This window comes from Amblyomma mixtum, chromosome 2 (assembly GCF_055824585.1).
Source record: "Amblyomma mixtum isolate Tamu chromosome 2, ASM5582458v1, whole genome shotgun sequence".
NCBI classification, from domain to species: domain Eukaryota; kingdom Metazoa; phylum Arthropoda; class Arachnida; order Ixodida; family Ixodidae; genus Amblyomma; species Amblyomma mixtum.
This window is the reverse complement of record NC_143013.1, coordinates 212,837,598-212,849,703: the sequence shown is the minus strand read 5'-3', so window position 1 is coordinate 212,849,703 and position 12,106 is coordinate 212,837,598. Positions and strand designations below refer to the sequence as shown.

Here is a 12,106-nt window from a genome sequence, read left to right as displayed (position 1 = left end):
TTCTGGTCCCGAGGTTTCTGTGCCAGTTGAGTCGTGTTGCCAGGGAAAGCGTGCATGGCTCGCTGCAAATGTTTCTATGTTTCCGTTCGTTTTTGGGTTGGGTCGATTAGGGCTCGAAAGAGACGCCACGTGTTTCGGCTGGACATTTGTCGCGCGGCCGTGTTGCATCTATCCACCCAGTTGGAGTCGTCGAGTTGGGCCGCGTACTCTGCCGCTTTCTGGGTAAGCTCGGCAATTCGAGCTTTAAGCTTTCTATTGTGTTTCTTTCGTAGCCAACAGCGGACGAGGCGATGACGGTCTTCCCAGAAGTGTAGAAGGTGGTTATCCACGTCCGTGACCGCCTCTGAGAGCTGGATGTGTGTTTCATGCGAGGAAAGCTACGTGGCGTGGCGGTAGTGACAGATATGCGCTGCACGAGTTGCTTTTGACAAAGTTGTGTCATTTTAAGGAAAGGAAGTGCGCATAACTGGCTCCTTGGGTCAGTGGACGCCTGAATATACGTGGGGTGATGAGAGAGAGATGTGGGCTAGCCGTATGCATTAGCGCAGACGACGGTGAGCGAACTATCGCGATCAATTAACTGCCGCCTGCCAGGGTGGCAGGGTGGGTGGGGGCTTTGATGTAAATATAAAAACAAACAAACAGGAATTCCTTACCACTCATAAGGAAGAACATCCCGTTTCTCTGGCTCGTAACGCCTCTCACGGCTGTGACAACCTCAAGAAATACTTGCATAGACTTCTTCTTTGAGAACCAGGCATTGGTGCAGTAAGTCGAGCATATAGTTATCTATTTCTTCGACCACAAAGCTTCCTTCATGACGATCAAGAACTGTTAGCGGAGTGTTTCTTGAGCAAAGAATATGTGTGAAAAATAAGTTGTCTGTTATTGTGCACACATGTCTTGCTCGGATTCTTTGCCTCAATCTATCGAAAAGCTGAAACAGCTGATGTGTTCTGCTCAAATTTCGCATTAGGAAGTAACGTAATCGTCGGCAATTTTTTTTTTCACGTACAGGGTACTTCGATATAGTCACAACGAGTTTTGCTTTGTTTAAATAAGATATTTCTGCTGATTCCGCAGAGTTATCAACAGAATGGCACGTGCACTGCATGGACAAGACTAGTGACAGACAGATCCGTGAAAAGGCATTGTGAGAAATCGTATTTGTACAGCGCTGGCCTCTTCTACCGGCCGAGTTGCTTGCTAGCCGATACGATGAACATATCTCGCTCGGACCGCCCCTTTTATGATGACGCGTTTAAATTGTTTAGCATTCATTCATGACACGCGCAGACTGCACAGCTTCGGTTGCTTCTTTCCAGGGAAGCTCCCATCCTTACAGAGTCCTATTTAGGACCTCAATTCGGTACGCCCAGACGGTCATTGCTGCAAAAATAGGCCTGTACTAGATAGCGTTTTCTAGTCGCGTTCGCGAAAGACACTCACTTCTGGGCTAGGTAGCACGCAGAAGACAAGGCTGATGTGTGGTAATGAACTAGTAGCGGCTGCCGTCGCTCGACGTATTCTTTCAGTGCTCCATAAGCTCGTACTGCCTTCCCCATGCGGGGTTTTCACTGACACGCGCCGTCGCTTGTGCGCGGTAGTGAGACCCACCAAACTCTTCCGCACCGGTCAAGCCCAGGACGCATGCTGCCCTTGCACCGCCCACCAGGCTAGCAGTGCGAAGGAAGCCTTAGCAAGAAAACGGCTGGTTTCATTTAAGGCAGTGCAGACCGCGCCTATTGCACGAATTGCCCGGCAATACTGGCGCCCTCACATCAGTACGCGCCGTGCTGTATGCGTCTCGTAAACGCTTCAAGTGTACTACAATAAGTGGTGGGTAACTGATACTTTGGCAGCCTGCAATAAACCCACTGCTTATGCAGGTTGTGTTGAATGGACCTTCAGGTTGAAACCAAGCGTCTTAAGGGATTCTGTGACGAAGAAGTCAACAAGTCTTGCGCATGCCAAGCTGACACTTTTTCCGTTAAACTGAATCCAAGAATATGCTGCATGAATGAACGTCCTCCCACAATTCTCATGGCGGCTCATGAACATTCTCATGAACATCGAAGTATAGATACGTGATTGAAAAACCAGGAAAAAGCAAGAAGTTCTCCTAAAATCGACTTTTATTGCGCATCGAGTTAAATGAAAGGAATAAAATCTTCGCACTTTTTTTACACAATCGCAAGCGAAAGAAGGAGCGTCACTCGGCTTACATTCCGTTAACGACGCTCCATTTCAGGTGCGAAGCACTAATGGTAATGAATCGACATATATTGGCGATCAATGAGATTGCATTCTCTCAAATGCCTGAAATCGGGGGAACGTTGAAAGCAACGCAGTTGGGAAACGAAGTTGCGGTCGGTGCCGTTGGCGATGAGGTCGCCTAAAGTGCGCGCGACGGCAGTCTCCCTTTTCGACGTGCCCCGTATGAGGATCGGAGCAGTGCCTTCGCTTTCAGATTTCGCCATCGTCCAGAAAACTGAGGTCAGGCTCCGCCACCACTGGTTCGTCTTCGGTGAAGTTGTCCTCGTCCAACCATGATGGAAACGGGGCGCCTTCGATAGGGTACTCTTCATACAGCGTACCGGGCAGACACGATGACTCATCGGCGTCACTGGTTACATCTGCGGGGCATAGACACGGCCGGACGACGCAGGGGCCAGGCCAGCCGCCATCACGAGAACTCAGCTTTGGCGTATCGCTATGCTCCCACAGGGCCGGGAATTCCGTAGGCTTTGGAGGCACTTCAATACCTGCACACAAATTCGAAAAAAGGACCTGATAAACGTTCTCATCAGCTGTTACAAATTTTCTACGCGATACTACACTGTAAACAAAGAATACGCCTATGTGGGAGTAAAAACAGAGTATGTCCTGTAGAGCACTCACTCTAATAAAAGGGAGGGTGCTAGAGGACAAGTTACTCCCTTTTATGCGTTGCATATTGCAATCACTCAGTCCAGCCCTTGGGTGCGGCCGGGCAGACACCATTGACCTTGAGCGCAACCACGTGACGTGACGTCACGACAGCCGGAGGAAAAGCTGGGCCCCAACTTGCGCGGTCGCGCACGGCCGCAGCCACCACCTGACTCCCGCTCCTCCCGCTAGGGGCGCTGCGCCGGCGCGTGACATCTTGCCGAGAAAATCGAGTGCCGCCAACGCCCTCAAAAAAAAAAAAGACCACGCAATATGCAACGCATTCTTGGCTTAACCAAGCTAAGCCTGGGAATCTTTTTTATCTTTGTTTAGAGGGTAGGAGGCTAAATGCGCACCTTCCGTGCAACCACTTGTCTCGCCGCTAAAGAGGAAACGTTTGTGTACTGCAGAATTCATGCTACCAAAGAGGACACGGCCGCGACTGCTGCAAGCTGAAGCGCGAGCAAACGTTATCTCGAAGTTGGTTTTGTGTGTTGCCCTGCAGTATGAAACTTCGCTCCATGCACCGCTGCAGGCATCTATGACCATTTCTTGCTATATTCAGGTTTGCGCATATTTGTCACCCGTATAAACTAAACCGATGTACAATGCTATGTGCTCCTGTTGTCTTATTGTTGCAGAAAAGCAACGCTCTCGAGTTAATGACAGCTCAGCTGCTTCTCTGCGCGGTCGGGTAAGAGGTTAACGTCTTAGCTGTGCCAGATACTCATTTTATCCTGCAGCGAAGTTTATCACGGCGGATAACGGCAACTTTCGCTGCGGTGTTGACGCAGTATTGCGTTTTAGCGTTAGGATGAAAACGACGCTTCCCCCTAAAAATTCCGCCGCGCGCACAAAAATACTACATCCCCGAAGGTGGCGTAGTGTCCACCACTTGTTCTTGACAGTATACAGTGGGCGCTCTTCTAGCATTTGCTGCGAACACAATATTGCAAGCGACGTTATGAGACTTCTTGCTGAACACCTGGAAAAAACAAGAAAAGTGTAGCACACAGATGGGGAGCCTACAGCCGGATGCACTCTGCGCGTGGTGCTAGTGGCTTTCTTGAGAAGCTTCCAAAGCTTCGACAATATATAGCGTGATATGTCCAGAGATGAAGGTAGATAAATATAGTGCCCATTCCACACAAAAATAACGCTGCCTCTACGGCTCCCCGTTTGCATTCGTCCTACTGGAGTGGTTTCAGTCACTCGGGCTGTGGAGGCAACCAACGGGCCGTAGCGGAGCAGGCGCTTCTACAAAGGCTGTACCGGAATTTTTTCTCCTCCTTGGGTACAAAGTACTTGCACCGTCGACAACGATGCGTGCGTGTGCTTTTAGCGGACGTACAGTCGTCCACAAAGCTGTCTAGAGCGCTCAACTGCATGCTGTCTGCGTTCCGCAGCGCAGAGAGCGACGTCTGGCGGCAGCGTTTGGTTCGAGATAGCGCATGTCTGATGTTCAGATCATATTCGAGAAGCGCTGTCTCGAACCAGGCGCTACCGCTAGACGTCGCTACGCGCGCTGCAGAGCGCAGACGGTACGAAGTTTCAGCGTTCTAGACAGGTGTATGGACGACCGCACAAGTTGCTATTACTTCGCTTATTTAGACCACCTGAAGAAGTGGAATGAAAAGGTGGTCAGCACAGGGATTAATCTAGAAAAGTGCTAGCATATTCCTGCTAAAGGAAGGATAAAATAGGAGACTGCTTCTTTTACACAACTACTTGATTAATGTTTAACTTGAGTTCATACCGCAAAGTCAGTTCATTCGTAGATGGAGCGTTCGGCAGTAAATTGACTGTTGTCAACGAAGAGAATGAAATAATAGTTTTACAAATAGTAAGTAATAGTTGCAAATAGACTATAGCGGGAGGTCGACAGAGACTAGAGGTCGACGAATGAGTATCTTGCGCGTGTGTCATTAGGCCTCGCTGTACTCTGAAGTAGGGCAGTGGAACATTTGTTGAGAGGGCGGTTACTGAAGGGAAGCAAATGTGTGAAAATGCGGCCTGGCGCGGTCAAGTGATACTGGTGATTTAAAGAAAAACTTGAATTTAGGAAAAGTTCGCCTGCGTCGCGTCGTCGTCTCCAATAGACGTGCACTCTACTGCGTAACTCATCTGGAATTTCCCCCGCCTATCCGTTTCCCCCCCGCCTCCACCCCCGTGGCCCGGCTTGCCCCCCTGGATCTAAAACTGCAACGCGCCCTCGTCACCTTGGCCCTTGACCCACTGAACGCCTATAACAGAAAGGCTGTTGTTGCGAAAGCAGCACTACGTGAGTCAAGCCATGTCGCGGAGCCGAGGAAGGGCCATACTGCGCATGCGCAAGGAGCAGTGGCTGGCGCGCCGCCGCCGTCGCTGCGCGGGTGACTCAGGGGTGCCGTCACCGAGCTCGCCAGTTGCGCATGCGTAGTAGCAGCGCATAGCTGGCGTGCCGGGCGCACTCCATCGCCTCTCTCTCTCCTTGTTTCTTTCGCAATCTTCCATGTTTAACCAGAGCTAAACCACTGCCCCTTTTTTTAAACAGAAGTGTCGCACCACCACCCCCATCTGGAACGCGCGAAAGGTGAGCACACTTCTCTGGAGAGCTCGAGCGGTGCTTTGTGGAGGAGCGAAAGCGATTTCCGACAACAGGCACTGAATTTCAAAAATAACATTCGCGCTCGAGTGCACACTGATAGGAATGGAACACCGTGCAGGAACAATCCCTCACCCTTATGCTGCGTAAAATTTCACTTCATTCACTCTGCATGCCACCGCTCGAGAGGTCTAGACAAACGTGCTCACCTCTGTTTGTGGACAGACCAGCGTGACTGTTTTTTTCTGTGATTATGTAATCTGTCGTATGTGCATATTGTGTGTCGTGTTTGTCCCTTCGGAAGCAGCTTTGTGGTGGAATAAATTATTTTTCCTTGCACCTATTGCTAGTTATTTTTGCTCTTTATGAAAACAGAGGCTTGCTGAGGTCCTGCGGCAAAAGCGTGCGTAAGCCGCTTCAATAAGCTGGATATGCATGCTACCCTGCGACCGTCCGAGAAGTGTGTGTTGTCCTCGTCCGAACGTCCGCCGGATCGACTACACATGATCAGCGGTCTTGCATCGGATGGTCCTACGGACGTTGGGCAAAAATGGGACTTCCGATGGACATCGAAAAGTCCGAAGTGGTATATAACCATTGAACTTCCATTGGACGTCAATGGCCATGTGAGCTGTGACGATGCGTGGCGACCGTTCTCACAACGTGCTGTAAATACCTCCGCTGCCTTGCCAGCTGTGTCGAATGGACGACCGCACCTAGCTTTCAACTTTGTTTCTGAAAGCGGTCGCCGCATATCGCCACAAGTAGCTTTCGAGACTACCTACCACGGGTTAACGCTCATAAATCTCTTGACTGTAAGTACGTAAAATTATACGCCCTCATTGTTGGCTAACAGAAGACTCTTTAGCCGAAGGAACTTCGCGCCGCTAACTGAAAGCATGGTTAAGCTAACCTGATCATTCGAAAACACGCCGTAATGGGTGAAAATAGGGAAATTGCGAACAGCAAGCAAGTGACTACAGCAGGCGCACTCACCTTCGCAAGAATCGCGGCTGGAACACTGGACAGCAGCGGCATCAGACGCAGCGGGGTGGGCAGCGGCACCTTCCCTTTCATCGCCGAAAGCCGAGTCGCCGCTGGCCTCGTTCACCGCGAGTCCCGCCTCTCGTTCGGCTGGCTCCTCGGTCCCCGCGATGGCGACGCGCTGCTTGATGAGCACGTGGGCCTTCAGGACCACGCTCCTCAGCTGGAGGCCTCGCAGGATGCCGCGGGCCTTGCGGCCGCCGTAGTGGACGGCGACCTTGTTGGCCGTGAGGGCTAGGAGCTTGTTGGCGACGGCGCTCGCCATCTCTGTTGGTACGAGTTCTTTCTTAAAGAACAGCCGCGCGATATTGGTTCAAGCAACTTGTACGATCGAGTTACAGGCACCGTTTTCACATACGTCTACCCCGCTTCTACTTCTGTGCAAGAATGTGAAATATAAGAGCGGGGCTAGAAACAAGCTGTGCTCCGCCCGGTAAAGTAGAGCTATATCCCGGGCTTCGTCGCACCTTGTGTGGTATCACAAGCACATAGTTCACAGGTGTTGTGCTAGTGCCCAAAGTGCTATCCCTATATTGTCTACCGTCTTATTGCTTTCGTGGCGTAGAAAACGTGCCACTTAGTCAAGGGTTCGGCAGAATCCTGTCTGGCGAGGGAAAAACATAGTGGTAAAATAAAACATACACTCGCGAAAGATCGTTTTTAAAACATGACGTTTCAGGACCGCTACTGGTACCTTGTTCACAATGAAAGATGGACGGAATGGGCCGCTTCTTATATGCGTACTTGACAGCGCAGTGAGTGGGCGTAGTTATCTGGGAGATTACCGTTCGTCCTGTTAATGACATGAACCACACCATTGACTGGGAGAACGCCACAATCTTAGATACCAAGAAACCTCTATCGTCACGACTGCTTTTAGAATCTTTTTATATACAGACCACGGATCATGTCATTAAGAGGACGAAGGGTAATCTCCCGGATAACTACGCCACTCACTGCGCTGTCAAGTGCGCATATAAGAAGCGGCCCATTCCGTCCATCTTTCAATGTGAACAAGGGACCCGTAGCGGTTCCGAAACGTCATGTTTTAAAAACCATCTTTGGCGAGTGTACGTTTTATTTTACCACCAAACCTGCCACTTGTTGCAAAACTGGAGTCCAAAATTAGAGTAGGCATGTGGTATTCGAGACCTGCATCAAACATTTCTTATTAACACTCCTAGATCAGTACAGAATCGACCTGCCCTGTTTATCTACTCCAGCTACAGCTACTTGACTAGTGCACCTAATCTAAGGTCTCATGCTAACCTGCCTCCTTTCGTTAATCGACGTAAAATTTCTCAACTTTGTCTTTTCCACGAATTTTACCATTCACAGCGAAGCAACTCTGTCATCCTGCCCTTACAAAAATGACTTTTGAGCTTCAGTTGACGCCTTGTTGAGCTCCTGTTGAATCAACTGGAAACCAACATGAACTCAATGTATGTTGAGCCTACTCAACGCCTGCTACACGGAATTTTTGTGGAGCGTAGTCAAGAGATTTACTGTTGAGCAATTTCTGTTGAATTTAAGTTGAATCATCTCAAGGCAGCCATTTCTAATCCTAACTAACTGAAATCATTTCGACATGCATCGTGTAAACAGAACCTGATCACATTACACATATTAAGAACGCATGCAGCACCCGTTAAAACTCTCATAAACCGCTGAAAGTCATTTTCTTGCATAGAAAAAAGTGCAATATGCTCATTCAGGCATACCTACTTTGGAGGATTCGTATGTGCTCTCATAAAAAGGGCGCTTAATTAATGCTTTATTTGTGTTGTTTATGAATGAATCAAGGTCGTCAAATAATAGACCGTTGCATATGAACTTCATTACTTCTACTACACATAAAATAAATAAATATGAATAGTAGTAACTGACATAACTTTGCTGATCGGCAGTGTACAACCTGCGCAGGTCCGGACACCCCTGAGTAGGACTATATAAGGGCGAAGCCGAGGTTGCACTTAAGATCGTAAGATGAACTCTTAGTCAGTTCATTCTGTAGCCTCGTGTGCAGTACTGTCCCATGCTCTTTATCTGATGGATGTGTAGGGCTGGGGTGTATGTATGTATGTATGTATATATATTTATATACATACGTGTTTGTGCGTATTTGTGAAGCACTACGTCACATGGGATGACGGCTTCACGTTAACGAGAAATTACAGCAATAAATATGAATGCACCGCCGAAAATTGCATTGGTAGTCGGTCCATCTGGCGCAATACGAATGTATTCCCAGGATTTCTTGCTTTTTTACCCCAGCCAAGATTCAGAATGGCGTGTTGGTTCACTCCCATAATTCCAACATGAATTCAACATGAACGCAAAGCAGAAATTTCATTGAGAATGCTCAACTCTAGCACAGTGGCCACTTTTCCAATTAGTTTCAACTCGGCCTCAATAATTCACCAACACTAGCCCATCCTGGTCACAACAAAAATTCAACATGGCATGTTGAGTCTGCTCATGAGAACTTCAACACTGTCTCAGGAAGCATTTTTGTAAGGGTGCCTTCTCAGCGGACTTCGCAACGTGTCAACCACACCAAACGTGTTTACCCGTCATACTACTGCGCATCTTTTCTCATTTGTCATCCAGACTGCATAATACTGGAATGATCTTACCGCTGAGGCCGCGCTTCACTCCAACCAACAACAATTTAAGCAATCATCGGAAAAATCGCTATCCTTCAAGTTTTCCCCAATAACTGGTGCCTTTGAGGTGTATTTCTAAAGAAATAAATAAATGAAATTTTGTTCCCCCTCCGTGCCTCCAATTTGAATGATAAACAGCCCAAGATTAAAAGGCACCAAGGCAAAAGAAGGCGATAGCACACAGCGCTGCCGTCATTGCCGTTGTTTTTTTTTGTGTGTGTGTTTTTGTTTCTAAATCATTTCGCGTTACAAAAACAGAGCCACTGCGCGTGAACTCTCAATCCTTTGAGCCCTTGAAATTTTCCTTTCAAACAGGAATTAAACAAACAAAAATTAAAGAGAGAGAGGAAACCTAGACCATATAGGAGAGCTTTGCTTGTCTTCGAGGCAGTTTGTAAGAAAAGAACTAGTGCGATGCGTTCAATATGGAGTTCGAAAGAAAATTACATCGAAGAGATAAAATTACAGCCTGGCCCAGAGGCAAGAGCGCCAAGTCACCAATTCGGGCATGCGTAGGAGAGCAGTTAAAACAGCAATGCAGCCAGAATGCCGCGCACGAAAAATACAAGACACAGGAAGGCAGGGATGCAGTAGCCGCAAATCAGAAAAAGTGGAAAACAAACCAAACGGGAATATGGCAAAAGTAAAATAACAAAAAGAGAGTTCAGCTGGTAAAGTGAGTGCAGACACAAAGTGCAGTCTAACACGCAGATACAGAGGGCCGATATAGATCGAAGTAATGATACAATGTAGCAGTGCAGTATCAAGATGGTTGTGGGGTAGAGACAAGGAGGTACCCAGAGAAAAGACGTGAGGAGTGTGAAAGGAAGATTAGAAGAAGCGCGGAAACAGTCAACAAAGGTGAGACGTAGACGCGATAACAGGGATGAGATGACTGCTACATCAACAAGCACGAGTAGTACCGTCTTTGTCAAAAGTAACCAGGCTGCATGGTTTGCTTCTAGCTTATATAGTGGAGCCCTTGTGACTTTCCTAAATATCAAAAGGTGTTGGAAGGTAAGAAGACCCTCAGTCCTTGCCTTTAACGACAATTTCAGCTTCGGGGAAGCTGTAAGGGCTCCACTGTACGAGCTAGAAGCAAACCATGCAGCCTGGTTACTTTTGACAAAGACTGTACGTTTGAAGGAAATCGTTTGGTCTGCTGTACACACAGCTGCCTTCTAAAAGCACCGATTTGCGCACGGCGTCCACTACGGGTGCACTAGCATTGCGTGATGCGTGCCAACAGGCACCTGCGTCAGAGGTAGGTATATAGGCTGATGACTCGAAGCACGCGTCCTTTCTCTAATTTCGGGTGACGTGTAAGGATGCGAACTTCTAGGCTCTTCCGCTGTGTCAGGAGATTTCATGCGTGCCCAGTAGGGCCTTATCAGCTAGTAGGTAAGGAATTTATGCTGTGCCAAATGCCGAAGTTCTCAACTATACAGGGTGTGTCACCTAATTTTTAAAATTAATCTTTTTGAGTTAGATATGCGCCTTTTTGTTTGTTTTTTGTTTGTTTTTTTGTTTATTGCGGTTTAACGTCCCAAAGCGACTGAGGCTATGAGAGACGCCGTAGTGAAGGGCTCCGGAAATTTCGACCACCTGGGGTTCTTTAACGTGCACTCACATCGCACAGCACACGGGCCTCTAGAATTTCGCCGTCAAGAAATTCAGCCGCCGCGGCCGGGGTCGAACCCGGCCGCGGCGGCTGTCAATTTTTGGGGCCACAGCACGTATGGTAACCGCGTTCTCGAAATTGTAAAAGCTGATATGGACATTAATTAGGGTGAGCTAAGCACCTTTCAGAAATTAAGAGCCTAACAGTAATAGTTAGAAAGTTAACTATTAAATATCAGTTAATTATTCAGATATACTACACCGCCGACAAAGCTAAGTCCAAAGAGCGCACTTCTCACTCAAAAGGCCTGTTTTTAAAAATTGTGTAAAGTCTTAGGTGAAACAGCCTCTGTATATGCCATCTTCTTCCGCTGCATACTCTGCGGTGGGCACACTCCAATATCCCACAATAGGCCGTCCCTCTCATTCCTTCCCCCTTATCACAAGTGAGGAGCAGTGGCAGACCGCATTGCGCAACTTTCGCCCAACGGGCTGACCGGGTCGCCGATGCGCATAAGCTCTTGTCCATTCGGCGGAGTTTACCTGATCCGTTTCCGCAGCCTCCGCCCCTGCCCCTCAGCTATATAATGAAGTTTATTATCTGTCTGTCTGCTCTGCGTTGTGACCGAGAGTGCACGCAACGGCGCGTCGCAGGGGTGGCGAGGAAACAGCAGTTGCACACTGTCGTCGGCGGCTACCGCGTTCCGATGGAGGCGAAACGCAAGAGGCGCCCGTGTGCTGTGCGATGTCAGTGCAGGTTAAAGGTCCCCAGGTGGTCGAAATTATTCCGGAGCCCTCCACTACGGCACATCTTTCTCCCTCTTTCTTCTTTATCTCCCACCGTCCTCCCTTCCCTTACGGCGCGGTTCAGGTGTCCACCGAGATATGTGGGACAGATACTGCGCCATCTCCTTTCCTCAAAAACCAATTTGCATTTTTCAAGCGACACAGGGTGTTGAAAAACGTAGAGATCACTGCGGCACCCGCATTGGAGAAGTGCGTAAGCATGACGTCACACCAAAACGTCGACATAACACTTCCCCATTTTTAACGTCAACTGACACTCGTGACCGGAAGTACATCACTCATCGCTCCCTAATCGATCGCTTATCGACCACTTACCGATACCACAATTGTTTGTCTCACTTAATCAAGTTCCATCCATTGCCGATCTGAGTTTCCAAACATCGCGCCACGCTTCGTTTTCAAATTTAGCGCCCGCCCACACTTCCGGTGACGTGGTGCACGACTTCCGGCGTTTTCG

The 12,106-nt window shown here is 48.5% G+C and overlaps 1 protein-coding gene across 3 annotated transcripts in view; it reads right to left on the bottom strand.

The window, feature by feature from the left end:
* Positions 1 to 12,106, bottom strand: part of LOC149362492 (uncharacterized) — a 71,973-nt gene that overhangs the window by 51,264 nt on the left and 8,603 nt on the right. For 2 of the 3 annotated variants that reach the window (XM_089573082.1, XM_089573084.1), the window contains exons 2-3: positions 6,509 to 6,823; positions 2,118 to 2,765 (exon numbers count right to left, since the gene is read on the bottom strand). In XM_089573082.1, coding sequence (XP_089429208.1) covers positions 2,467 to 2,765; positions 6,509 to 6,823 — 614 coding nt within the window. In that variant the 3' untranslated portion in view covers positions 2,118 to 2,466. Of the gene's footprint in view, positions 1 to 2,117; positions 2,766 to 6,508; positions 6,824 to 12,106 lie in introns of those variants that run through there. The other variant, XM_089573083.1, reaches the window with a different exon arrangement.